Source organism: Phalacrocorax carbo, chromosome 11 (genome assembly GCF_963921805.1).
Source record: "Phalacrocorax carbo chromosome 11, bPhaCar2.1, whole genome shotgun sequence".
Lineage (NCBI taxonomy): Eukaryota > Metazoa > Chordata > Aves > Suliformes > Phalacrocoracidae > Phalacrocorax > Phalacrocorax carbo.
This window is the reverse complement of record NC_087523.1, coordinates 9,368,427-9,396,163: the sequence shown is the minus strand read 5'-3', so window position 1 is coordinate 9,396,163 and position 27,737 is coordinate 9,368,427. Positions and strand designations below refer to the sequence as shown.

The 27,737-nt window shown below is 37.1% G+C and overlaps 1 protein-coding gene across 2 annotated transcripts; it reads left to right on the top strand.

Annotated features, from left to right (window-relative positions):
• Positions 1-96: 96 nt before the first annotated feature.
• PHF6 (PHD finger protein 6) lies at positions 97-27,247 on the top strand. Of its 2 annotated transcripts, none has more exons than XM_064462964.1 (11): positions 97-454; positions 5,407-5,586; positions 5,796-5,897; positions 9,451-9,584; positions 9,873-9,916; positions 19,371-19,537; positions 19,716-19,859; positions 21,097-21,201; positions 22,046-22,179; positions 22,805-22,934; positions 23,226-27,247. In XM_064462964.1, the coding sequence occupies exons 2-10, from the start codon at positions 5,449-5,451 to the stop codon at positions 22,932-22,934; spliced, it is 1,098 nt and encodes a 365-aa protein (XP_064319034.1). In that variant the 5' UTR covers positions 97-454; positions 5,407-5,448; the 3' UTR covers positions 23,226-27,247. The 2 variants fall into 2 exon arrangements, with proteins under 2 accessions (XP_064319034.1, XP_064319035.1); XM_064462965.1 differs by having other exon boundaries at positions 98-454; positions 19,374-19,537.
• The last annotated feature ends 490 nt before the right edge of the window (positions 27,248-27,737 follow it).

Here is a 27,737-nt window from a genome sequence, read left to right as displayed (position 1 = left end):
GAACTGCGCAGGCGCGGAGCTCTCCGTCCCGCCTCTTTTCGTTTCTCGGCTCCCTCGCCTCCGGGCCTTGCGGAGAAGCACGCGCGGGGGGTGGGGTGGGGGTGGGGGGAGCTGCGCAGTGGCGCGCCTGCGCGTGAAGACCGCTAGGGCTCGGCGTTGCTCCCGCCGCGCTGCCTCGCGCGCGCCAATCGGGCACCGCCCCGCAGCGTCGCGCCGTCGCGGCCCGAGCGCGCCGTGCGTGCCTGCGTGCGTCCGTCCGCTCGTGCGTGCGTGCGTGCGTGCTTGCGCTCGGCGGCGGCGGCGGCGGCGGCGGCGGCGGCGGTAGCGCAGCGTCCCCTGCCCCGAATGAAAGGGACGGTCCTGGCGAGCGAGCGGCCGTGAGCGACCGGCGGCGACGGGGGGGCGGGGCCGTGCCCGAGCTGCTCCTCTCCCCGGCGCCCCACCCGCCGCACGGGTGAGTGACTGACTGACTGACCGGACCGACCGGCCGCCTCGTTGCCCGCCCAATCGCCTCTCCGCCGCGCGCCCCAGGGGAGGCACGGCGCCCCCGGCCCGCCTGGGAGCCCGCCCTGCCCTGCCCGCCCTGCCCTCCGGCCGCCGGTCCCTGGGCCTCAGCGCGACGCCCGCCCCCGGCGACGGAGGGTCCCGGCGCCCAGCGCTGCCCCCTCAGGGGGCGCCCCCGGTGCCGCCGCCCGCCCCCCTTCCTTCCCCCCCCGCCCGAGCCGGCGGCGGCCGCTCGCTCCGCCCGCCTCGGCCCGCTCCCTCCTTCCCTGGAGGATCCGCCCCCCCTTGTCTCCGAGCCCCGCTTCCCCTAAAATTCGGTGAGGAATGGGGGGATCGCCCCACCACGTCCCCCCGCGCTCCCTCGGTAGGCCGTCTGCCACGGGGGGCCGGGGCCCGCCGGTGCCAGCGGCCGGGCCCGGGGGGGGTCGCGGCGGCCCCCGCCCGGAGCGATGCCGCGCCGGGGCCCCCGGCCCCCCGGGAGGCGAGCGGCGGCGGCGGTGCCGCTATCGGCTCATCTCCCGCTCCCCGTGGGAGTGCGTAAACTTTCCTGAAGATGGGTCTGTGCTGCCGGTCAGGTCTTCCTCCGCCAAGGCGCTTTTTGTGTGATTTTTAGTTACCTGCTCCGTTCTTATTGTTTAGACTTTCCAGGGTTGGGCCTCCCCCCGCCTTTGCCCCCTTTTGGTTTCTTTTTTTTTTTTAAGGAAGTTGCGTGGATAAGTTCGTACCCTACTTTTTGTAGCGATTGTATGATGCTCTGTGGACGTAACTCTGGGATAAAGATTTCCATGGGACTTGTGACTTTGGGTTCTTAACCACAGGCACCTCCAGGATACCTCCCTTCTCCCGAGCTTCACCCCCCAGTTCTCCAAAATAACACCCTCAGTAAAGGGTGACTGATCCTAGAAAGTAGAAAGCACTTGAAAGTTTCTTGCAAAGAGAATCTGGTATCTCTAGTGAGCATCGTGAAAAATTCGTCACAAATATTTTCTGTAGCTTTTCCTGAGAGCCCAGACCACTTCAGCATGCTTACTGAAATGTTACAAAGCTTGTAGCTCTTGTAGGTTTTCCATGGGTGCCTGAAATTTTCTTCGCGGACAAATATAAATCGTAATTTTTAAAAATATAACTTTGTAATCATGCAGGCCACACAGCAAAGCAAACTTTACATGAGAAAGTGTAGCATATAGGGCACTGTCCTTTGTTGGAGATACAAGTGGGGCCTTAACTCCTGTAAACAGGCGGTAGCTCTTGAAACATATTTGGGCAATTAATAAAAATTAGAATCCAGGTTACTTTCCGTTCTTTGGTGCTGAACAACGTCTCGTACACTGAAAGAGTCCTTTGCCTGAGAGTCGTTGAACTCGCACTCTTGCGTTTGAAAATCTGTTGTCTGGAACTCCGTAAAGCAGCATGTAAGCCATCTGAGTCTGTACAACATGCTGCTTTAAAGATAAAATAAAGGTGCTGTTAGGGGAAGCACCATGTTGAATACCTTAGTGGACATTAAGAAACATGAATGCGAATGAACCAAATTTTTGAATGAAAAATCATTGAATGAGTTTCTTCTTTTGTGATTTTAGGGTAGATGTAATTTTCCATTTTTTAGACCAAGCCTTTGGAAAACATATCTATATGTAATAAATAATCTGTGTTTTGTAGTATGTGTCCCATTTTGGTGGAGATAGCGCATCATCTCCTAATCAGTGATTCCATAGTACTTCGCTTTCTGTGATCCAATCTATCAGACTTCCTCTGACAAAGCTGACAAGCAAGATTTCTGTCAACAGTATGTTTAAATGCTTTTTTCGAGTCAGTCATTAGATTTTTAAACATGGAAAACAGAAGTATTGAGCTGGTTTTAAGTTGCATTATTTTTCTTATTCCACTGAAATGTAGCTTGATACTTGGCAAACTGGATTTGTTGGTTTTGGGTGATTTAACTTGAGAAATGAAAATAGAATTTTAAGTGTTTGCGTTCAGAATTCTGGGTCTGTGGTATAGCTGTGTAACTTGGTTAATCTTCTTCAGAAAATGAGTGTATTTAAATGGACAGGATAAGAGGTGCATTTTGGCACAAAGAAAAGCGATCCCTGGGTAGCGTTTTCTCACATTTATGAGAAAGCAAACATAACTTAGGGAGAGGTCTACAGATGAAATGCTTCTGAAATATTTCTCATGCTCGGTGTTTTTTTTTTTTTCTGCAGTCTTTAGAAATATATAAATAGTGTTAATGCCTAGTGATAATGGAAAACACAAATGCAAAGAACGCAGTATTGGAAAGACAACTTTTAGATATCCTTGTAAAATGCTTTCAGAGTAATTTAATCTGATGGTGAAAAGAATGTTTCTTTTCTGGCATACCCTAATGCTTTTTGGTTTGTTTGCATTTTGAATAATTTTTCAAGTGTTAAATTATTTATAATTGAACAAGTATTCCAAAACATAGTATTTGCTCATTTTTTTGTTGTTGTTATAACATCAACATCCAGGCATCATCAAGTAAATATTGGCATTATTTTTAGCTTCACTACGAGCTTTAAAGAACGAAAATCTAATTATGCCAAAGTACTTCAAGAAGTTCGGTTATGTCATGTTCTAGTGTTGCTGTGATGACGTGCCTTCTCGTGTCTGAGTGCACTGTGAGAAAATTCTTTATAATCTTGTTTCTTGGAAAGTTACTATTTTTATAAATTAATGAAGAGAGCCACTTAAGAAGTTTTTGTGTTCTATAAATTATTTGCATTTTCTAAAATATGAATTTGCTTGCTAAATTGAAGGATACCTATTTTTTATAGTTGTAATTCTTATTCCTGTAAGTCAGTAGAACCTGCGTTGCGTGTTCAAGGAAATCCTTGATCTTCCTTTTAAGAACTGCTGTCATTGCTGTCAATATAGTGATAATACAATCTGAATATGGAATGAAATGAAACAGGTAGACCCAAATGAATGTGTGTATATGAAATTATTTATGTCAAAGCAGAACTTCTTGCATTTAAAATTATTTTGTTAATATAATTCTAACCCATCACCGTGTGACTTATATTGAGCTATTGAATGTGACCTGACAAAAAGAAATCTTTGATATTATTTCCTACTTGTCTTTTGTAGGTCTGTTTCATGTTCCCAAATCTTCTAAGTTTAAAAAACTATAAAAAATAAAATTTGAAAATCTGTGTATCTTTCCTTCAGAAATCATTCCTTCCTTCTACTCAGAAGGGATTACAGGATAGTCTTGTTTTGTTTTTTCTTTAGAAGAATACAGTATAGTAATTCTTTTGTGTTTAACACTTAAGAACTCTCTATTGCCACTGCAAAAGGGTGTGACTAGTTTATCCAGATTGGCATATTTTTTTGTGCAAATCAGCAAGATCTGAACTGCTTTCCAGTTATAAAAGAAAGCAAATGAAGCTGTTGATAAAGCAAAGGCAGCAGATACAGGACAGACACCTTTTGATGCAGGCGTTTTGTAGTAAACATTGCAAGACAAACAGTGAAAACTCAGTCTGTGAAAATCTGTTGAAACAGAAGAGTGAGACTCTAAAAGGATTGTGTTTTAGTAGTAGTATACGCTGACAGAAACTTAAAGACATTCCTCTGCTTTTGATTAGAAAAATAGCGAGTGATATGAGTATTACAAGAGTCTGACAGCACAGAGAAGTAGGCAGGTTCGCCTATGCAAATTTCAAAAAAGAGTCATGCATTTTCCTGCGATCGCCATTGTAGCACAGTCCAGATGCATTACAGCTCTGCTGTTCTTATGGCTGGATTTTATATTTTTTTTCTGACAGAAATATCAGACTGTATGGTGGCTTGTCTTACTTAGATGAGTCTAACGTAGACAAAGGCTGAGGAGTCTGCTTTTATTGCAGTTGGGGCAAGTCTGACAGTAATCTGCTCAAATCTCCGAAGTAAAAAGCTGTGAGCAAGGCTCTTTGAAGGGGGTGATATTTTCTTTCTTGAGAGATGTAGAAACAAATGCACGCAAACTGCCTAATAGTGGGCCAAGAAGCACGTACGCTTGTTAGGCATTTTCACTTTTGAACTTGCAGTGCCTGCCTGATGAGGGGATTGGGACCTCAGTGTTGTGTGTTAAAATGCATTGCTGGTAACACCTGAAAAGTTTGAGATTCATGTTGAGTTTAATTTTAAGTGACTTTTCTTAGATGAGGATGGCAGCCCTCATGTGCTTACTGAAAACTAGTATGGTTCTGCTAAATTAACTCTGGGTCTTGAAACGGCTTCCACTGCAGGGCGTTAGTCATACACAGATCCTTCTAAAATTTTGTTCCTAATGCTGTTTGACTAGCCACAGTGTATCTGTGAAATACCTAAAATGGTAACATTTTATCTTCTCATCTCTACCCTCAGCTAAGGGTAGTTGCTCATCTGCTGCACTGCTTTGTGAGCTTTTATACTCAAAATCTGTTCTGGATGCTATGCTGGATGCTAAGGGTTTTCTTTTCTGAAGACGTTCAGTAGCATGAATTTTAACGCGTGTGCAGGTAGCGCATTTTCTACAAGTTCTTTTGCTGTAATAAATAACTATAAGAATGGGACTAAAGATTTGCAGTAACTTTTTCATCTAATGATTGCTGTGCTTGTTGTATTTTCCATTTATTTCTTCTTTCCCCCATAAGTTTTGTATTAGTATCCAAAGTTTTATATCAATGTTCAAACTTTTTTGCCTAAAGAACTGAATCCTGCTTGCTGATACAATTTCATAAAAAGTTGGCAAAACACTGCCTCTGTTGGCTGTGTGTTTCTTTGGATATATCGTAGTAGCGTAAAGAAAAGGGTAAAAAGTGACATCATTTTCAGGAAACCAATATTATATTTATAAAACTGTAAGTTAAATTGCCTTTTGTTGATGTTAATGTGCTGTTGCACCTTTTTTTCCTGTAGCATTGAGAGGATTGAAGTGGCATTCTAAGGTCATTTAAAATCATGACAAGCTCAGTTGGACAGAAAAAAGTCTCTTCAAGACAAAGGAAGTGTGGTTTTTGTAGATCTAATAAAGATAATGAATGTGGACAATTATTGATGTCAGAAAACCAGAAGGTGGCAGCACATCACAAATGTATGGTAAGTAACCCATAGGAAAAAGGAAAGGAATGTGGTGAGCTCCTAAAAGACTGCAAACAAATGAAAAATTCAACCAGCTGTGGCATTGGCACAAATGATTAATCACTGTAATTTGAAATTTTTGTGGGTTTCATATATATAAATCTTCTGTATCTCTATCACTTATGCCCTTAAAACTTAACAAAACTTATTTCTTTTTATGATTTTAGCTGTTCTCATCTGCACTGGTATCTTCACACACTGATAATGAGAGTCTTGGTGGATTCTCTATTGAAGATATTCAGAAAGAAATAAAGAGAGGCACTAAACTGGTAAGTCTCTATTTTTGGCTGTTGAAAATAGAAGACAATATTCTCTTACCGTCTCTAAAGTTTACCATGAAGTTGTTCAGTGTATTATGTATATGTTTGGGGTTTTTTTTTAAAGTGCTACCTTTGTGTGAGCTCTAAGGTAACGGACAACTTATAGAAGGTGATGGTGAATTAAAATTGGTCTCAGACTTATGAAAAGAAAACCTCAGTAGATATGATTGTACTTACCTTGAAATTAAATGTATATGTCAGTTAACCAATCCTTGAAGTGTTTTTAGGAAAGGATAAGAAGTAGTTTGCTTATTTCAGTCAAGTTCTGCTCTTGTGTGAACATGTTGTTTTAAGAATTGTAGATTAATAATGGAATTATTAAAAAATAAATCCAGAATTATTTTCACAATCACTTTTTTCCTCATTGGCAAATGTAGGTGGTTGTAGCAGATATGCATTCTTTCCAAGCAAATTTGAAAACTCATTTAAAGAATATGCCCATTTTTGGTTTTGATGGGCTGCATATAAACAATAGCATTTCCTAAATTTGTGTTTCTAATCTAGTAATTTCTATTTAATATTTTCTGTTAGATTTCGGAAAGAAACCCACATTCTAGGGACCTGGCGAGGGTATTATTGTGCCTTTACCAGTATTTGGTTTTGCTGCCAAAATCTGGTTTTAAATATCAAAGGTACTTTTATTGTTTCCTTTTATATTGATTTAATGGATGATTCTGTGAATATAGCTGTCTTATGAGCTATGTGGGTACAGTAGTGATTACAGCTCTACCAAATGCATGAGAATTGAGCAGCAATGAGTTTTTTAATTCCCAAGAAGCTGCTTTTTTTTTTTTTACTTAAAACTAGTTGTTTTCCATTTGGGGAAATGAGTACGGCTTTTTAAAAATATTTTTATCACATGATCAATTCACTCCTCACACTAAAAATTTTCAGCATAGTTATTTAAAGCACTCTTATGTATATACCAGTTCTTGGACTACCGAGAGTAGTCCGAAGTATTCCTGTAGAACTACAATTATATACTAATAGTCTAATATTTCATCCAGTGTTTCACTTGAATCTTTTCCAACGCAGGGAACTTTATTTGCTCTAATTAGCTGAAGCAGAAAGAAGCAACTATTTGCAAGTCATTCATGTTGTGATTAGGAATTTCCAAAGAACATGGTAGTAAATGGAACTACAGATCATAAAGAAACTTTTTGATTCTTGGGTCTCTCAAATGTGTTTTGAAGGTTTTGTTTTATGTCATTGGTGGTTTCTGTTGTTCTGCTTCTGAATCTCTTTATGTTCCTTCACTGATGCAAGAGCTGAATATATTCTTGGAGCTTCCTAGCTGTACGTACCAGGCATTTTGTTCAGCATTTTGCAGAAAACCTGGATCTGGTTAACCTAGGAGATTCATAGTCCTCAGAGGTTTCCCATTTGGAGAGAATTTACAAGATAATTTTAGACCTTAACTTAGGTGCCTCTGTCTGTAGCTGTCAGAAAGCCACAGCTCTGAATCACTGTCTGGAGGAATCTGTCTTCATTGACTTCTATAGGAAGCTTAAAGCAAAATGTTTACAGTTAGCCCAAATACCCTTCTAAGGTCTCCTTTCTGTTCCAGCCTGTTCTTCTATGTGGGAACACACTGGGCAAAAATATCTCAGCATGGTGCACTGTGTTAAGTAATTATATTGATAGCTTGAACTAAATTTGTCTGCGGACAGATTTTACGTAGTTGCCCTGTGTCGGGAGGTGCTGCTGCTGACCAGGTATGCGCTGAAAATTGAGGCCTGTTCAGTACTGAAGTGATACTGACTGACATGTAGAGCCTTTCTGAGGGTAATATATTTCTGTCTGAGAAATGTTTGTAGGTTCAAACCTTAATAGGCTAGTCATAAAAACTTGTGAAATCTAAACATTTGGGAGTACAAGCCACTGATATCATTATTATTTCTGTTAGATGTGCATGGGAGGATTGTTTTTCTTAAAGAGCTTGCCTATTTTGCAACTTGTCAGACTTTGCGTATCCCTGATATAACTTGGGAATTAGTTAATCTGTTGACAGTGACCATTTGGACAGGAGGACTTGTAGCAATGGAATAAATATTTTATTACTGTCAGGAAACACAGACCAATAAGTCAGTATAAAAATTCCTGTGGTCTATTTTGTTCATACAGATACATCATGGTGTTAATAAAAATAAAATTTTCTTTTAGTCATTTCTGGCTTTAAAAATCCTGAAGTAAGGACTAAAATTGATTGGATAGATATAATTTAAACCTAGGCTTTTATAAAGAGCTTCTATAAAGAGCCATTATTATATATCAAACCATAACGTATAACAAATTTATGAGATAATACACCCATACAAATTGGATAACAGCTAGGGAGCAGTATATAACCATACCATTTCAGAGCTTGCAGAGGAGTAAATGGAGATGATCCAAGGCTTTGACATTTTTACTGTTCAGTTAACTTTGTTAGAATTGAAAAACAGGATGGTGATACATAACTTTGAGATATTTATTTGGTGTATTTGAGACTAACAAGGACTCGACTGAGGTAGCGTGGTGGGCAGAAAGCGTATTCCACAGATACGTGTAAGGAGTATTCCTGTTGCACACTTATGCTTATGGATTTGGAATTGATCTTTTGCAGGCGTGCGCCATGCGCAGGATACAAACAAAAAGCTCTGGTTGTCTTGTGAGGGGAGTTTAATGGGAAATTCTGAGATTTGGGGGCAATATTATGTCAGTAGAAAATAATAGGGAGAAAAATATTGTTATAATATTAATTGCGTCCTTTCCTAACACAGTATGAGAAGGGCAGTGAACAATTTAGAAGCATGGCAGTTGATATATCCTAAGCAATGATGAGTCTAATAGAAGAAGAATTAGTTATTGGGAAAGAAGAGTAAAGTGACAGGCTCCAGTTTAGCCTTTTCTGCAGTATAAATATAAAAATCAAAATCTAGTATAATTGAAATATATTCATTGCATTTAACAAATATTTCACTAACTAGTGTTTTGGAAATGACTTAAGGAAATAACTACAGAAAAAAGGTAAAGTTAGCTGCTGAGGCTAATTGAGGCTGATGCAGATCATCAGTATTTCTAACTCTGCAAGATTCATTTGCAAACAGGTGTCTTTTTTTTTTCTTCCCTCCTACCTTCATAACGTAATTCAGATTAAGCAGGTGCAATTTATGATTTTAACTTTTCTGTTTGTACCAACCATTTCAGGCTAGCTTTGGGAGTGGCATATTTAGGGGAATAGCTGTGTCTCCTTCAATAAGCGCGTGATGTTCCACAAAAGTAAATTACTTATTTTCTTTGTTGAACTGATAATCAACATGTGGTGGTTATTGTATTGTGTAATTGCAACCATTTCTCCTTGATTTTAAAATAAATTATGAAAAAAACCTGAGAGCAGGAAGAGTAATGCCAAGTGCATAACTCCATTTATTTTGTCACCAAGAATGGTAACTATATTATTTTTCAACTCGGAAATACTGCGTCAACAGTAACATGAATTATGCTTTCTTTTTCTTTACAGATGTGCTCTTTATGCCATTGTCCTGGAGCAACCATTGGCTGTGATGTGAAAACATGTCACAAGACATATCACTACTACTGTGCTTTGCATGATAAAGCTCAGATAAGAGAGAAACCTTCACAAGGCATTTACATGTAACTATTACTTATTTGCTATGTTTATTTCTGTATTTATATTTCACATTCTTTGTTTAAAAAGAAAAACTTTCGGAATCTAAACAAAACTGTTGCAAAAAAATCTACTATTATGATTGTGGCATTCAAAATAGTTATGTGCTAGAAAAGCGTATTTTCACTGCAAAATTTGTATATCAGTGAGTCTTACAAGTGGGAGAAAAATGTACTGGCATTTAAATTTAAAAGATGAGTAAATAATCTGTGAATCGTGACTGACTTGACAGTTTTCAACTACTTTGTTTATAGGATTTTATGTCGAAAACACAAGAAAACTACGCATAACTCTGAAGGTAAAATTATTCAATATAAATTTTTCCCATTGTAGAAAGATACTTTGGTTAAATTTAATTTTTTTGGAGAATATAAATGTTTTCAGTAAAAATTAAAGCTACTTTTTTTTTGAGAAACAATGCATTCAGAAGCCCATCTGATTTCTGTATTTTCTCTAAAAATTATTGGTTGAGGTAGAGAAAAACCCAAAACATAAATTTTAGGATGTTTGAAAGATTTGATGTTTTGTCAAAACAAAGTTTGGGTAGAAGTAATGCATTCCCTTCTGGGAAGAGCTGGCTTATATTTGTAGTTAAATATTTACAATATTAACATATAAAATATTTTGTCAGGTAACAGCTGATTTTTGTTATTGCTAATGTTCCTAAATATCCACTATTTTTTAAACTATTAAATAGAGTCTAACTCTTCAGCAAAGAGGGACCCAATAGTAAATGAAAAGGTCTGTAATCAGATCACTTTGAGATAAATTTGAGTAACTTTGATAAACAGAAAAACCCTGTATTGCAGCATTACATTCATAAAAGCTGTGCATCTTTGCAGAGGAGAGTAGTGACATACACGAGGGGTGATATGCCACAAACGTTGATAAATTGTGTGGTCTGTTAAAATTCCAAACTAGTTGTGCTGTTGTGTATTTATGCAGGTATTTTTCCATTTTCCTTTTTTCTACTGTATCTGAATTTGGGTAGGCAAACAGTTTACTTTTTGCGTTACTTTCAACGGAAATGTCAATAGATTTTAACTAATGCAGAGTTCGTGACTCTTTATTTAGTGAAGATCCAATTTCATAAATTACTTCAGTCTCTTTCTGCCAGATGTGGTTGTTTTTTTTTTAAGGTAATATACTACTTTTTATGGTACAGGTAGTAGATATATTAATGGTAAGGTTTGGATGTTACTTCTGTGTTCTGAAAGATACTGAAGGCAGTAGAAAAAAACAAATCAGTTTGTTTCTTCTTTTTGTATTTAAGTACTTATTGTCATGTGCTTTGTCTAAAACACTCTCTGATTTTGCTACTGGTATGTTTAAACAAGAAAAGCAGTATATAGGTTATGTTAATTCTCCAAAGAGGCAGGGCCACATTATCTTGTAGTTTGGCGCTTTGTTTCTTTGTTTTGGGGTTTGTGTTGCTTGTTAGCAGAAACAGAATGTGAAAGACATTTGAGACCAGAGAGAGATTAATGACTTTAACTGATAGTTAAACATAGTATTTTACTTATTCACAAATGGCTCGGTGTTTGATGTCTATTGAAAAATGCCTCCAGTTCTGCATGGAGCCCACTGCCAATGGATGACTTTTTTTCTGCCTGGAATTCTGTGCAGGATCTGAGCTTGTTCTGTTTTCTAAAGAGTGTTCAGAAACCATTCTCTCCAATCCTACAATGTCATTCTCTAACAGCAAAGGCTTTTAAATTTTATATGGACATATTTGAGAAGACATGGGAAAAATTACTACAGAAGCATAACGGCTTTTTTCTTAAACATTGACGATGGCAGTTTATTAAAACATTAAACTAGACTCATCCAAAGAGACTCTCAGATTGAGGTTATGAGAAGGAGGAATAAGCAACATCTTTCAGAAAAACTGAGCCAAAGAACCAATAGTATCTCATTTAGTATTTAACTTTGCACTCATTTTTTTTGGTTTAAAATATTTAGTTCTGTTATGCTTTACACTTCTAAAAATATGCATAGCTATATTTCACATTTTTCTTTTTTGTTTCATATTTGACTGAAATTTTACCCAGTGCTCTTTTCCAAAGAATGTGTTCTCTTTTTAGTCCATACAGTTTAGGGAACTATACACATAGCATGGTATTACTTACAGTTGTGGATTTGATAATGCCGGAAGCTGGGGCTCTTTTGTGATAGGCCTCCTTTAAATCGAAGAAAGTAAAAATACATACTTGTGTAAATGTATTGTGTACAGTCTTGTGGAAATGACTTACAACTTACAGCGTTGTATAGCAATGGTATTTCGGTACATTGAACATTAATTAGCCTTAGAAGGCAGAAATACACAGGGTGGTTTTCAGACTTCAAGCAGGGCCATTGGAGGGTTTGATTCTTCATATTGAAATGCTAAAATTTGCTCAGTGAAATGGTAACTGGAAGATACTGGACGGTGAGATTAAGCTTTGTATTGGTTTATTTCTCAATAAAAATGTAAATATCAAAGTGGAATTTAAATATGAAAAAATGGTGGGGTGTGAAACCAGAAAAGACTTGCAGAGGAGAACGAATAGACTAGCTAGGGATAGTAGATGCTAACATAGCAGCTTTGGTTTTTTTCTCTTGTTTTTCTTTAATTTTTGTGAATCCTTCTTCTCAGCAGTGTTTTCATAACAGAATAGTTAAAGTTCATCTGTGGTTATGTCACTCAGTGTAGGTGCACAGAGGCATTATCAGTCCTTTTTAATGGAAACTTATTACTCCTGCTCTGCGATGCTGGTTGATTCCCCTACCCCACTCCGCCTTGGTCAGTGTAGAACATCTGGGTTTTTATCCTTCGTTCTCTGTATCCAGATTTAACTGTTGCAGTACAAATATTTTTATTATGTCACTTCTATTAGTGGATGTTGGAAGAGTTTTTAAGAGTGTTTGGTTTGGTGCGGTCCACAACAGTTTATTTTCTATATGCAGTACTGCTGCATAATAGTGAGGTTTCTCCTTCCCATCCCTAGAAAATAGATGCTTTTGGGGGCATACTTTTCCAAGCCTGAGAACTGTTGAATGTACTTTTTGTTAGAAGGTCTAGTTTAAAAAGGCTATCTGTTAACCATTTAATAAGTTAAAGAAAATTTCTTGAGGCTGCATGGAAATGTGGTTGAAGGACTTATGTTGAAATTAAAGTTAAGTTAGTTATTGCTATCATGAAGTTCAAGTGGAGTAAGAATTCATCCGACTAAGTATCTCCCTACTCATCAAGACAAAATTAATGAGCGATGGGAGTTAATCCTCCTTTAATTTACAGGAGATGCTGAACTACCTTCTGTTTTCTTTGAATATAAAAATATAAAACATGGCAGCAAAGTATTGTGCTCTTAAATTCGTTATCTGTTTTAACAGATTGTTGGGTTTGTCTATTTATCTGTATGTGCTAGCCTCCATGTGACACAGAATAGGGGAATTGTATTTCTCCTGTATTTCCTTTGTGTACGTATTTCGGAGTGATTCTTCTGTGCTGTGTTGCCACTAATTGGCAAAAGGGCAGTAGAAGTGAGGTACTGTCACACTTTGTGCTAGGCTGTGGGGTCAACAGACGTGAAGACACCTGCACAGAGGAGTAGACCAGGTTACTGAAAGCTTCATGTCCAGACTTTTGTCTTGCTGGTTACAAATCAAACAAAATAGTCTGACCTGATTCAAGTAATAGTTTAATTCATGCTTTAGGCAAGCTAAGTTTTCAATACCTAATAGGTTATAGGAATCAGTGCCAGTGCTTTCAAACTATCACAGCTAACTATTGGTTGAATTACTGTTCAGTTTGATAGAATTGCATTTATTCTTTTTTAAGAATAGAGTATTGTTGTACTAAGGTTTTGGAACTGTTTGTTGGAATTTATGCCAATATACTGGAAACAATTGTTGAAAAATGTAAAATCTGGTATCATTCAGTTCCCTGCAGGTGGGACTGCCCTGGCCCCTGTATTGAATTTAAAACATTCAGCTGATCAGGAATAGTTTACTATAAACTAAGATAAGAATGTAATTTCATTCTTCTGTTATGTAGAAATAAAACAAATAATAATGGAGACAGCCATGTGACTATCTATTGTTAATGTTCAAAACATTAACAATAATAGTAATAATAATGATAATGCTTGGGGACTGTGGGTTCACAAAATAAAGCGTCCATAATTCCTATTGTAGCTGTACTCGAGGCCTCAGGGAATTATGTTTCCACAATGGAAATAAGTACATTCCCTGCCTCAGCATCCTTTTCATCTTACTCTAAAGATCAGACATGAAATTTATGCTTCTCATACTGCCCAGTAAGTCAAGTTAGGAGACCTATTTAGAGATGCTGCAATCTCTATCAACCCGAGTACTTTTTCAAAGCACTGTGCAAGCCAGAGGCTGGCAGGAAAAACATCCAAAACTTTTTGGCGTTATGGTTAGGTAACATCCTGATTCATCTTTGGGTTCCTTAGTCGGTGGTCGTTCTTAGCTGCATTTTCTGGAACACTGTTCCCAGCATAAGCTTGCCTACCATTGCATGCATTAATGCAGTCGGGTATGAAACTTTCCGTAACGTTGCAGTTGGCTGTTGTTTCAGTTCTGCTGGTGGATGGTTACAAATTCTTCCTAGGCTCTGCTAACTCAGCCTTCTTGTTGTCTGTCTTGCGGAGAGTGCTGCACTGAACGTGGCATCAAACGTATACGTGGTGTTACGGCAAAAACAGTTGGTCTGGGCAGTCAGTTAGCTACCTCCTGTGCAGCCGTTATAGACTAGCGAGGTATTTTGCAGAAGCGTTACAATAGTGTTTTCTTATGGAAAAACACACAACAAATGGAAGAGGAAAGAACATAAAAATAATGTGGTGAATGGTTTGTCATATCTGAAGGGCTGTCCTGTGATGTTTACATTATAATTATGTTTACATTATAATTACATTATACAAATAGAAGCTTGTTAGCTAACTCATACTTAAATCATTAACTTTAAATCATTAACTTTATTATACCAGTTGTCATAAGCTTTATGATTTTGCAGATAAGCTGAGTGTATTGTTGGTCTTGGTCTTTGCCAACAATTGTTTGCTTGAAAAATAATTTTTATTGTATGGTTATGAAGGACTGTTATTAATTTTCTATGTTAAATGTACTTAATTAAAGAAATAGGTTCAAGTGCTTCATAACATAGATACTCTTCAGTCAAAAATAGCTTTTGGATAAGAGTAATCAGTTCCTTGAGGTATCTAGTACTTTTGGAAAACACATTAGTGATGGGACCTAAGGGATAATTTAATTATTTTCCTCTCCACTCTTACTTTCTCCAGTTTAGATATGTTCCAAGTAACTTAGTCTTTTTCCATTTAAAACAAAGAAACAAACAAAAAAACAAACCCACAAAAAGAAACTCAGAACAAACAAAAACCCCAAAAATTGTATTCAGCATTTTGTCATTAATTTCACATCATTTGCCAGTAAAAGCTACTATTATTTATGATTGGATTACCCAATTCCTGTTATTGACTACTGAGCCAATAAGGTTTTCAGGGTTTTTCGACATTTCTTGTCAATTTAAAATAATTATGTTGCCACATATGGTTCATTGGGTTTCAGCCATATTTTAAGGACATCTTACTTTAACATGCTAAAGTACTTTTTTTTTTTTCTCTGTGATATTCTGTTTCTCTTCTAAAAATCTAGTAAGGTGGATTTTGTCCTTTGTAATTTTTAGAGTTTCTTTTATATCCCAAATGCACTGTAAAACTTCAAATACAAATGTGTGATTTCAGATTTACATAACAGTATGTCTAGGCCACTTCCACATGCTACATTTTGGCTTCTTTTTATGTACAGTCCTACATGCAAATATATTTTGCCAGTCAGTTTTGTTTATTATCTTTCTCATACAGACTTAGCCCCGTTTGCTTCTGGCTCACTTAGTCCATTGTTTAAGGTAGTGTAGGAGGTGGATACAGAGAGCCGTATTAGCCTTTATTGCACACATCCTCTTTTTATTTGTTCTTTCACAACCTTTAAATCACTTAATTCTTTTATTACTGGGCTTTAACATAGCTTTTGGAAAAGGGTGATTCCATGAATATTTCAAGCTGATGCAATGTAGAATAGATCAGTGACATCTCAGCCTCTTCTCTGCCAAGCCTTATTTTAAACAGCAAAATGTCTTGATCTTTTTTCCTTCTAGTCATGATCAAAGGAGAATTTTTAGATCTCTCTCTGAAGCTGAGTCTCCCTGTTAACAGTTTATGTAATACAGCATTTTGCTCGTCTTCTTTTTGTGGTACTTTGTACTGCTCATGGATTTCTAAAATGCAAATTTGGGGCTTGTTGTTGCTCATCTCTCCACTCATCTGAATTTACAATATCATTTTCTTAGGTGCTTTTGAAAATGTAGAATGTTTCCTCTTGATTTCTACCCCCACCCCTCCTTTCTCAGACTGTACTGCGTATTAAGCTTGTTTTTTCAGATATAGCATTTAGGGACATCTGAAGGAAGCTCTTAGGATACCACCTTTGAAGACTTTAGATAAAGTTATGTGGAGAATATTGTGATGATTTTAAAAATCAATGCAGTAACGGGATATGGGATGGGGGGCAGCTGAAGAATATTTAGGGAATCTCAGGGGATTCAGACAATGGGTGATATCCATGATAAAACGTCATCTGGTCAGGGAGGAGTTGAACAACTTTTTGTGTTTTCCTTAGTTCAAGCTGACATGAGAAGTTGGAAACACCCAACCATCAGATGCCAGGGAAACAGGGTAAGCTGGCAGTGGGCTTGAGGGGAGGGATAGGGCACAAACCAAATTGTCTATTAAACAGTAAAGACCATCCAAGGCAGGGGTATTTTAAAGCTGGTTACAATCTCTTTCATCCTGTACTGTTACACTAGTTCATAGCGCTGTGAACAATGAGAGAAACTTTAATGTTTTGAGGTATTGGTCTTGCAGATAGATGTGGTAGAGCAGATCCTCATATCTTGGTGGTGTTAATATGTAGGTCCGTGTCCTTTGTAGTAGAAGGCCTAAATCTGCATGGAAATTTATTTTAATGAAGGGGTCATGTAGCATCTAGATTTCGATGAACTCTGAACTTTTTTGGAAGGACTAGTTTTGAGCACAGAAAAGGGGTTCTTTGAGGAAATCTGTGATTTTTATTTTTTTTTTAACCTTATGCTGAAACCATCTTTTAAAAATACAGCATTTTTACTTTTCAAATCTTAAATATTCTAATACTCTAATAATTGTACACTAAAAATAGCACTTAAGAGCTTATTTTATAAGGAGGATGTGACATTTCTTATAAAAAGTTGGTTTTCATAATGTGCTTGGTTTTTAGCAATTATGATTCACTTCCAGTTTTGAAGGTGTGATGTGTAGAGAGTTCAGGATATGCTTTAATGTTATTTAGAAAATGAAGGTGGACTAAGAGGTAGAAAGCATTATGGTTGACAGACTTGATAAAGAGCTTTGGAAAAAATAAGGAATGCTGGTGGAAGGACTACGTTTTGCTTCATCAAATACAGTAGGGAAATCCATGGAAATTATTTTTTTGAAGGAATATTTTTAACTTCTTACTGTTATTTAAAGGATCACAAATTCAGTAGTCACGTTTTCATAAGACTTTTTTTCTAGACTAACCATCTTATGATTTCTTTAAATGTTAAAGAGACAAAGATTGACAAATTCCTTTTAATACATTGGTGGAGTGCTCATAAGATGAGCAAGATGAAAGAGAATTCTTTTCTTTGAAAAAGGTTTTTGGTTGTAATACAATTTGCTATATGCAGTCTGAGGGGTACGATATCTAAATTGCATAATCTTGCTTGGGGAACTTAGCAAGTAATGATAAATGAAAAATAATGTTAGATAGTAAATTCTGAGACTAAAATGTAAAATGTATTGTTTAATTAGATAATCCATGTCATAGTGCATTTTATTTTTTTTTTTCAGAGTAAAATAAATGGTGCTTTTGTCATCTAATTAGAAAAGACTAGTGTATTTATATTGAAGTACAGGAATGTTGTGGCAGATAGACTGATGTATTTCAGTAGCAATTTGGGAATATCTATATATAGCTGAATAATCTGTCAATTTAAGCCAAAATAATCTGTATTAATCTATTATCAAATTTTTCCCTCTTTCTAACCATACAAGAGTAAAGTTTTGCGGGAATTATGTTTCAGTATAACCTATTGTGATGCATTGGATTAGTTTTGTCCTTCATTAATAATTGTGCAAGAAGCTGCACCTTTCTCAGGGATTAGCAACAGATACCATAGACTAATCTTAGTAGGATACATTGTACGCAAGGTCTCGGGGCAGTAGTTCAGTTGCCTCCTACTCCGGGTTGATGGGTCTGGAATACGTTCAAGTCTTTGACTTCAGACTTTTGTACAGTTGAGTCACTGTTAATCATGATGTAGCAATGTGATAAAAGATAAGGAAGACGAGTTCTGGCGAAGCAGCATTTAGTCTCAAAATAAGATGTCCTGCCTGAATACTGACACCACGATAGAATGGCGATGAGTGCCATAGCAATGCCTAAATAATAATAATACCACAACAGTTAAGCAGCCCATTAATGTATAAAGTAGATGTTCCAAATCTTCTGATTAGGATTTCCTTCTGTTTGGGGGCTCACACAGATGTTTGTGGTTTGGGTTTTGAGAAGCAAGTTCTCTAGCGGTGTGCGTGCATGATTCTTTAAAAAAGTCTGCTGAAATATCTTTGCAGTTGGAGCAGGGGTGGGTGTTACATATTAAAAGAAAGAAAGATGCTCCTGTGAGCAGCTGATGATCAGGAAAGCTGTTAGCATCTGAAGAGAGCTGGTTATTCAGTATCAGATATAACTTAACTAGATCATGCTGGAAGCAATCTTAGGTTTTCAGAATTGATCTGTATTAACTGTAGAGCTTTGAGTAATCACAAGAACAGTCTGCTAGAATACTGGACTACAGGTCTGTGTAGCATTCAGCAGTTGAGCTGACATTTTCAAAGGAACTTGTCAGATCTCTTGGTATGTCTGTATTAAACTATGTTCTTATATCTTAATGGTCTATAAATACTTTATCTGGGATATTGTCAATGTGGATGATTTTCTGTAAACTGGCAGCTGCTTTTAGCTGTAGATGTAATAATATACCATAACTAAAATAAAATTTTAGATTTGTTTCATGGAGACAAAATACATTTCAGTGTTAAAACTTGATGTTAAAGCCAAAATAGGTGATTTTTTTTTTTCTTAAGTCAAAAAGCTTCAATTAGTAAAGCAAGGAGAGAGGTGTTATTTAGAAACACGGGCATAATATCAAGGGCAACTTACATTGGAGTTATGCATCTTAAAAAAATAAATTAAAAGCTTATTTCATGGTTGAAAACATTTTCTGGTTTCAGTGTAGTTTAAATGAGCCTTATTTTCAGGGGAGGTCAATAAATATATCTGAGGATGCATTTTGGTTCTGAAAGTAGAAGTAAGGAATGCTAAACCTTTGTATATTATGTTACAAAAGATGCAAAACTGCGTGATATGTATAAAGAAGTAAAGTTGTTGGGATCTGCAGTTGCATGTTTGTAATAAATGGGAAGAAGTTGCTATTTTTATTTCTGAACAAAATACAGAAAATACAGCTTATGTTTTTTCTTGTCTGGCTTTTTTGTTGTTGTTGTTTGCTTGGTTGGTTTGTTCTGTGTAAAAAAAAAAAAAAAATTAAAAAATTGAGATGTTTATTTGATGATGTTTTCTAACTTCTGAAGCAGATTTAGAAGAAAGTATCAATGAACACGAGTTGGAGCCTTCACCTCCCAAAGGAAAAAGGAGGGGTCGTAAGGGAAAGCCAAGAAAAACAAATTTAAAAGGGCAATCAGAAGACACTAGATCTACATCCTCACATGGCACAGATGAAATAGAAAGCAGTTCCTATGTAAGCAGTAAATATGCTAAACTTCTTAGAAGGCAGAATTGCATATTTCTTCTCTGCAAATATAATTTTTGTTAAAATTTGCATTTGTCTGAGCCTCCAGCTGGTGGCCACAGGCTTTTAAAATTACAACCTTATTTGTAACCCAGCAGTATATTTTAGTAAAATGTTTTTCTTTCAGAGAGACAGGTCTCCCCACAGAAGCAGCCCCAGTGATACAAAACCTAAATGTGGATTCTGTCATGCAGGTGAAGAAGAAAATGAAGCTAGAGGAAAGCTTCATATATTTAATGCCAAAAAGGCTGCAGCACACTATAAGTGCATGGTGAGTAACAGTATTGTTGTTAAACAGTCATTTATGTGAATTTTGTCTGAATTGCTATTTTAGATTTTAATACAGTACCCTCATATGTAATTATGCATGAGTATTGTCTGTGTGCTGATGATCTCTTTAAGCGCTGAAGTGTTGCAAAGTGAGCAATTCATTTATTTTCACTGCGGGCAATATGGATAGAAGTTGGCTACGTGCTAAGAGATGGAATTAGCTCAGGGAGACTCTTTAGCTTATTAAAAATGCTCCCTTAGCGCTTAAATGCATACGCAATATTTAAAAAGGAAAACAGAAAACTGTTTTAACTAAAAGAATCCTCTCCAAAAATAAAATACCTTTAGTCCACAGGCATTCAGACAAAATCTGGGAAGAATCCATGAACTTCATTAATTTTCTGACCAGTGGATTCAGGCTGTGTGACTCAAGTAGAGTGGGACACAGAAGTTCTAGAAAACCCTTGCCTTTAGATGATCACACTTACAGAACTGTTAGCCTGAAAAGCATCTGCCAATTTCGGTGAACATGAGCAGATAGTGCTACCTTTCATATAACTCATTCTATGAACGAGGTAGGGATTTGAGTAACAAACCGCAGTGGTTCCTGTTGTACCTCAAAATGGATAAATAGTCCTGGTAATCTGTGGAGTAGTAATTGTTTTCCTGTACCTAGCCTCACTAAACAGAGCTAGTGCATGCCAGCAGCCTCGAGTCTTAGTGTTCTTTGCTACTTTGTGTACCTGAGCTTCAGTTTTAAGACAGTTTAAACTGAATATTCCAGGATGATGATAGTAGGGATGGTACTTACATACTCCATTGTCGTGCCTCAGGGCTTTTCAGGTATGTTGACATCAGCTGTGCCGTGAAGCTGAATTGTATGTATGTCCCAGGGAAGGCAGTGGAATATTCCTAAAAAGTTCAGTGGTGTAAATTATGATACTGGCCATTTATTACTTTGTGTTTTCATCATGTCATTGTTTCTTTTCTATTCCTTTGTCTTTTAAAATACATATCTCCAAGGCAACAAATGTAATTAAAGCAGTCAGGGCGGTATCAGAAGGGAATACTCATCATACTAATTACTCAGTGTGGCTTTTTTCCCCTGGTTTATTGGTAAAGCACATGCTGGCTGAGATCACAGAAGGGGATGCTCAATACTCAGTTATTCCTGCACATTAAAAAAATTTCTAATTATGTTGGTGACCTGAAATTATTTTGGCTTGCTTGTTTTACAGTTGTTCTCTTCTGGCACTGTCCAGCTAACAACCACCTCAAGGGCAGAGTTTGGTGATTTTGATATCAAAACTGTACTTCAAGAAATCAAGAGAGGAAAAAGAATGGTATGTATCTGCAGAATGTGATAAACATGTTAGTGATTCTACTAAGGTGTATAAAGCTCTGCCTCCTTCCTTTTGTGAAGCAATCTTTTCTGTCTGTTTCTAAACACGAAATTTAAATGTATTGTTACTTTTGGGACAGGTAGCCAGGCAGGAATCACTTTAAAATTTAGTAGTGTTTGGGCTTGTGGTATTTAGGGTTCTTTATGACAATGTACATAGTAAATTACTATTAGCCTTTCTGTAACTATAGGAGAATAACAGCTTTGGATCCTGTGTTACTAAAAGCACACTGTAAAACTACAGATAAACTTGGAGGATGTGTTCTTGCAGTGGTGTGTTTTCAATTGTTTTGAAGTTTTAATATGAAAACATATTAAGGCCTCAGAGATGGCGATGTTGGTAAAATGTCAAATTGTATTTTATTAAAATTCAGAATGGTTTAAAGTGGCAAGAAATTTATAGGAGGCAAAAAAGAAAACAAACAACTCCTAACAATATCGTTCCTTGAAAAAAAAAAAAAGTAAGAGTCTTCTTATATTAACATACTAACCTCAGTGGCAATAAAATGACCTTGGAAATGCAATAATACGTGCAATCATGTAGACATTTTCGATGCAATGGACAGGTAAATCCTAGTGTCCGTATTTCAATAGGTTGGTATTATGTATTATGCAGTTTCTGTTTTACAATACCTTTGACTAACTTTTCATTGGAAGGAGGATCTGTCAGAGAAATTACTTTGTTCCAATATGGTAGCCATAAATATGAGGAACACTAAACTGAATACTGAGAGGCAAGAGACTGAACGGCTGAACAGTGCCATTCTCTTCTTTCCCCTGCACAGAAATGCACACTTTGCAGCCAGCCGGGTGCTACTATTGGGTGTGAAATTAAAGCCTGCATAAAAACATACCATTACCACTGTGGAGTAGAAGACAAAGCTAAATACATTGAGAATATGTCACGAGGAATTTATAAGTAAGGACCTATGTAATTCTTGAATCTATAATGAGTGTGTAGATATTTCATGGTGCTTTTTCTGCCTAACTTGTCTAGTCAACTATGTTATTAAAAAAGAGCATTATTTAATTTAAAATGGTATTTTAAGTAACTGCTGACTTTGTAAGGTGTTTCAGTGACTCTGCTAACTTAAAATTTCAGTAGTAGTGTTGTAATATGAGAAAATTGACTTATATTTTCCTCCTTGATTAATCTGTAATTTATATAGAGGAAACCCTGGATCATTTATGTCATGGTTCCTCCATATTGATACATTTTGTCGCTTATTTTTGGTGTTTTGGACCCCGTAACTCGCTGAACGGCTGGCGTTAGCAACTAGGCTGCAGTTGAGTTGCCAGTGTGGCTGTGCCCACAAGAGGGCATTCTCTGAGCAGTGTAGCAGCGGTTGATGAAAACTAGAATTAATCAGAGTTTTGTTGGCTAGTCTTCAACCTTGATTTCTTTCTCAGTTTAACTGATGCTGGACTGAAAACTGTGAACAAGAGTTAGCAATTGACTTGTAGCACATCTCAAAACTGATTGAAAATCTGGTTTTGATAGATATTTTCAGTAAAAGTCCTCACTGTTTCTTTCACTGTGCTAGACTCTATTGTAAAAACCATAGTGGAAATGATGAAAGAGATGAAGAGGATGAAGAAAGAGAAAGCAAAAGCCGTGGCAAATCAGGCACTGACCATAATGACATTCCTCAGCAGCAGCTCAATGGAAACTAGGTATGGAAGTTACTCCTGACAGATCTGTTACCGAGACTGAAACGCAATATACATTTAACGTAGTTTATTGCAATGAAGTATTTAAATCTAGTGTATGCAGATAAGTATTTTTTATTGGCATACTGTAGAAAAATGGGGAGGATTTGTTGTTTTTTAAATCCAGCTGACTTTGTAACAGTGTAAGAAGGGAGGCCCTCATTTCTATCGCTAAATATAGATGTAATGTCAGAGCTGCTAAATGCTTTTCTTATGATTTTAAATTTACTGTTGTTTTCATCATTTTTTAAACAGGTTCAAGGGACAGAGTTATAGAACTGGGAATGGCTAAGACATCATAACTACTAATTCTTTTAAATTGTTTTCTAAAATCAGAAAAGGGTTAGTAACTTTTTACTACCCAACTCTGTTAGAAATTTCATTGAACTGCCTGAAACGTTCATGTGTGTGAGCCTTCAGTAAGTGGCAGAGTTTTACATGTCAATATTATGTAGTTTGTAGTCTGCAGTGTCTGGAAAAAATGAAACACTATATAAATGATATGTAATATGTACAGTGTCAAAAGTTAAGGCAGACATTGAAATGAAGTAAGATCTATATTTCTGGACTGAATAAAAACCTTAAGATTTGGAATGTGTAAGTTGTTTAGTGGATTCATGCAATGAGGGAAGGTCTTAGCTAGTTTAATTAACAACATGGACAAGTTCGTGGTGGCAGCAAGCTGGTACTTTGTGAATTTTGCATTTTCCTCATACACAAGTTACGGAGGCTATACATGGGAAAGCTGCTCTCTGTTTTTGCTTGCAAAGCACACAGTAGGAAAGGACTCAGTGTACACCGAAGCACGCTTGAACATTTCAGGTTGTTCCTGTTGTGATTGCTCATTCTGCCCAGCATTGTTTGCGGGAGATTTACTTGAGCAGCTGTTGGTTCTGAGCTGTGAGCTTTAGAACTCATGCCAAAGGGCTGTAGTTCATTCTTTCCCCAACGACCCACCTCTTTCTGTGCCCCTGATTTACAAAGAACACTTCACTAAGTGTGATTACAACCTTACTATACAAACGTTTGGACTCTGCAGCCCAATCTCTTACTTCAGAGAGTGACAACTCTTAACTCACTATGGAATTTAGCCACCATATCTGACGTCCATACCTCAGGTGTTCTGTGTTGTGTGGAACACTTCATGTTCTGTCCAGAATATGCATAAAGGTCCCATATTCTGTAAGAAGAATGAGGAAACAACCTTTTTTGCTAGATTGGTATTTATTTTTTAATCTTATGACCACTATATGAGAAACTTTGCTTATCATCCTTATTGTTTGAGCGATTATTTTTTCTCTTTCTGTCAAGTCAACAATCACGTCATGGAATTCTACTTGCTAGACTTTGATGTTCCTTTAGGGAATAATCAGATCTAGGCTATACCAAACCTAACGGATCAGTCCTCTGACTGCTTTCAAAACACATTGTCATTTCTAATGGCTACTAGCTTCTTCAATTGGTCTGTTAAAGCACATTCTCAGACTTACTTAAATAAAACCAAAAAGCTGAATCTAGTCCACATGCTTCTCTGTTGCTATCGCATCACCTTATTGTTTGTTTAGGGTTTTGACTTGTTTCACTCTGAACTCCCAACAAAACTTCTGGATTTGAAGGAAGAAAACAAGCAAAATACACTGATTTGACTATAAACTGCTACAGTTCTTCTGTGATTGGTATTGCAAAAACAGTTCATTTGTAACATGAGTTTCTGTAGCATTTTTTACTTGTATTTTTAAAAGATTTAACATGTGTCATTTGTCTTCTTATGCATTCCCTTAATGTCTTGAGGGACTCAATTACTGTATATTGGGATTTCTAACATTTTACCTGTTAGAATTCAATCAATTCTGTTTGCTTTCCTGGAGAATAATGCCATTTTGGAAAGAAATATTGCTGTGTACAGAAAATATTCAGTTACTGCTCTAAACATGATGCCATTGATCATTTTTATTTTGTATTTGTAACTTTCAAAATTAAAAGCGTGACTTGAATTGCAATGACAGATCGATTATTTAAATTGTCTGTTAAGGTGTTTTGTTTCTCCTAGAGTATGAACATTTTTCAGCCACTCAGAACAGTTTTAGAATGCAAAATAACATCCTTCCATGTTTAAATTACTTCTAGGTTTGTGCCTCAGACATGGCCCTCCCATGGAAAAAAGGCACTTTGTTTGCAGCTACTGTATTTTAACTAAGGTTGCATGGGGTAGATCTGCCAGCATACTGATCGTACGAGACTGAGCTCTAATTCATAGTGTGTCAGTTGCTTAGTATAATATTCAGTCCAATAATTCATCTGTCATGAAATAAATTACCCCATTCCATGCCTCAAAGAACCAGAACAGCACTTTACCTTCAGGTAGCAGAAAAGTAAGTGGCTGGTTTACCTGTTACCTCTTTGTGCTGAAATGGCCTGACTAAACTGTCATTAATTCAGAGTTCATGGAAACAAAGTCAAAAGCAAAAATTTTTCCTCAAATTTGCCTCAAATTTATCATAACTGACTTCAACTCATGTATGCTGGGTAAAAGTGCCTTACAATGTAAAAATTGTATTTATATGTTCCCAAGTAGCATCACCTGCTGGGGAGTAATTCTGTCGTGGTGTTAATATTTAGAAGAAATGTACCTCAGCAGTGTATTTACTGTACATCTCTTACATCCTTAACTGTAGTTTTAAAAAGCATGACAATGTATGATAGTATACAACATTTACATCATTTTTTAAAGACAAAATACTGCCATTACTGTCTCTTTATGTGTATTTTAGCTTGGAATTTCAGACAGTCTGTCTGATTTTTTTTTTTAATTTTTTTTTTTTTCCTCTGGTAAAGCAATGTAATCTTTGCAAGCATATACTGACGATTATTCTGGAGCATCTACTGCCTTCCCAGAAATGTTAGGAGTAATGAAAGTGCTCTATAGGTGAAATAGGTATGTTTAAATTAGCTAGTTAAATTAATGCAGTCTATTTGTTACTGAGATTTTTTTTTAATAGGCACCTTCTGCTTTCATCTCACAATCAAAACTCATGAATTTAACAAAACTTGTCTTATGAAACTGGTTTCACTTTATTTAAGTTTTTTATTTTATTTTCTGGCCTTTGGGCATTTCTTTTGCTCACAAGTGTAGTGTGTGCTGTTTAAGACGCCTGGAACCCTCTGAGAAGGGAGGTTTCTCCCCAGCTCGCTGTATCTCTATATTAACAGATCTCCCCAACTCACTGTATCTCTGTATAGCACAATCGCAGATCTGTTAATACCAAGAAAGGACTGTACCAAGGAAGGACAGGCATCAGAAGGATATTGTTCAAATAACTTGAGGATACAACTGGTGTAATGCCAGAGTCTCAAGGCGTGATCAAACACAGTAGCAGTAAGCTGTGCTATCGCTCCATTTGAAGGAAGGGAGGAAGGCTGGTTCAGTGTCAGCATCAGTGCAGGTAGCTAGGATGAAGTAGATTAGGCGATCAAAGGATCTACTCATACAGCAGGTGTTGATCCACAGGAGGTTCTGTGACAAGGCTCTAGTAGGAGTTACACCTACACTCCACAAAGTCTGATCTTTAGGTACAAAGAGCTGTGCTGATCTAGAATGGTATGATTATACTGAATCTGGCCCTAAAATGTAATATAAAGGAAGACAGCTTGATTCTTGTTGCCTATATGAAAAATAACTTCGTGCTAAACCAGAGTGAAAGATGAAGAGGTGATAATCTATTTGAAATATCAGACTTATCTGGCAGGTGATAATCAGTGCATTCCAAAAATATTAATATGCTGAATCAGATTGACAAGAAAATTAATCCTCATTAGATGAAATTAATCTTAAAAGAACTGAAAGTACTTTATAGCAAATAGTAACTCTTCTTCCGTGTCACCAGAAACAGATTCCACTGTATTAGTGATGGAGGTTAAAAAACAGAACACAGCTCTTGATTTATATACTTGTTGAAGCAGTTTCTATGTATGCATATTTATGCACATTCATTAGCCAGCAGTGACATCTCAACCCTTAAAGAATCCTGGAGAACTCTTGCTTGTCAGAAAGCACTCAGGTTAGGCTAACATTTGCAGCTTTTGCTCTAGCATACATTTACATTAGGTGTAAAGACAAGGAATGTATGAAAGAGGGTAAATGCATTCCTATCTACAATGTTATGTATATTTTGTTCCTGTTATATTGGCTTTACTTCCAAAGTTGTAGTTTGCAGTATTAGTTTCTTTTTATTGGTATCCTTGCATATATATATTCAATAAATGAGTTATGAATTTCATACTTGCATATCTGTCCTTTTTCTGAAAGTATAACTTCCAAAACTCTCGTTCTAATGCATAAATGCAGTATTTCCTATTGAGGTTACAGGCCTATGAAAATTCTACCAGGAGAGAAGTGAGAATGGATACTTACAGTATGCCACTTGCTCACTGGTAACTGCATATTTGTGTATTCTTAACTTTGTGCAACGAATAAGCTGCTTCATGTTTGCCACTAGTTAATAATGTGAAGTGACTGACTCACTGAAGCTTCCCATTCTCACCTTTCACGAACCTTTTTTTTTCAAGTGTGAATTAATTTAGACTAAGATACCAAGGGAATGCGGAGTGTAATGTAGTTACACTGCAGAGGAGCAGCTACATCCGTGTAAATGTAGTGTAAGATTAACAAAAGATCACTCAGACAATGCTGGATTTGTCCAAATACAAAACTGCCTAGAGTGAGACAGCAACACCTTTCAGTGTTTTTTGAAGTATCAAGAACTGTGA

What these genes read in the sequence shown, in the direction of transcription:
- PHF6 (XM_064462964.1), top strand. Translation starts at nt 5,449, where the DNA reads ATGACAAGCTCAGTTGGACAGAAAAAAGTCTCTTCAAGACAAAGGAAG. An exon ending in AACTACGCATAACTCTGAAG is followed by an intron (nt 9,917 to 19,370) that starts GTAAAATTATTC and finishes TAACTTCTGAAG; the next exon opens with CAGATTTAGAAGAAAGTATC. An exon ending in TCAAGAGAGGAAAAAGAATG is followed by an intron (nt 21,202 to 22,045) that starts GTATGTATCTGC and finishes TCCCCTGCACAG; the next exon opens with AAATGCACACTTTGCAGCCA.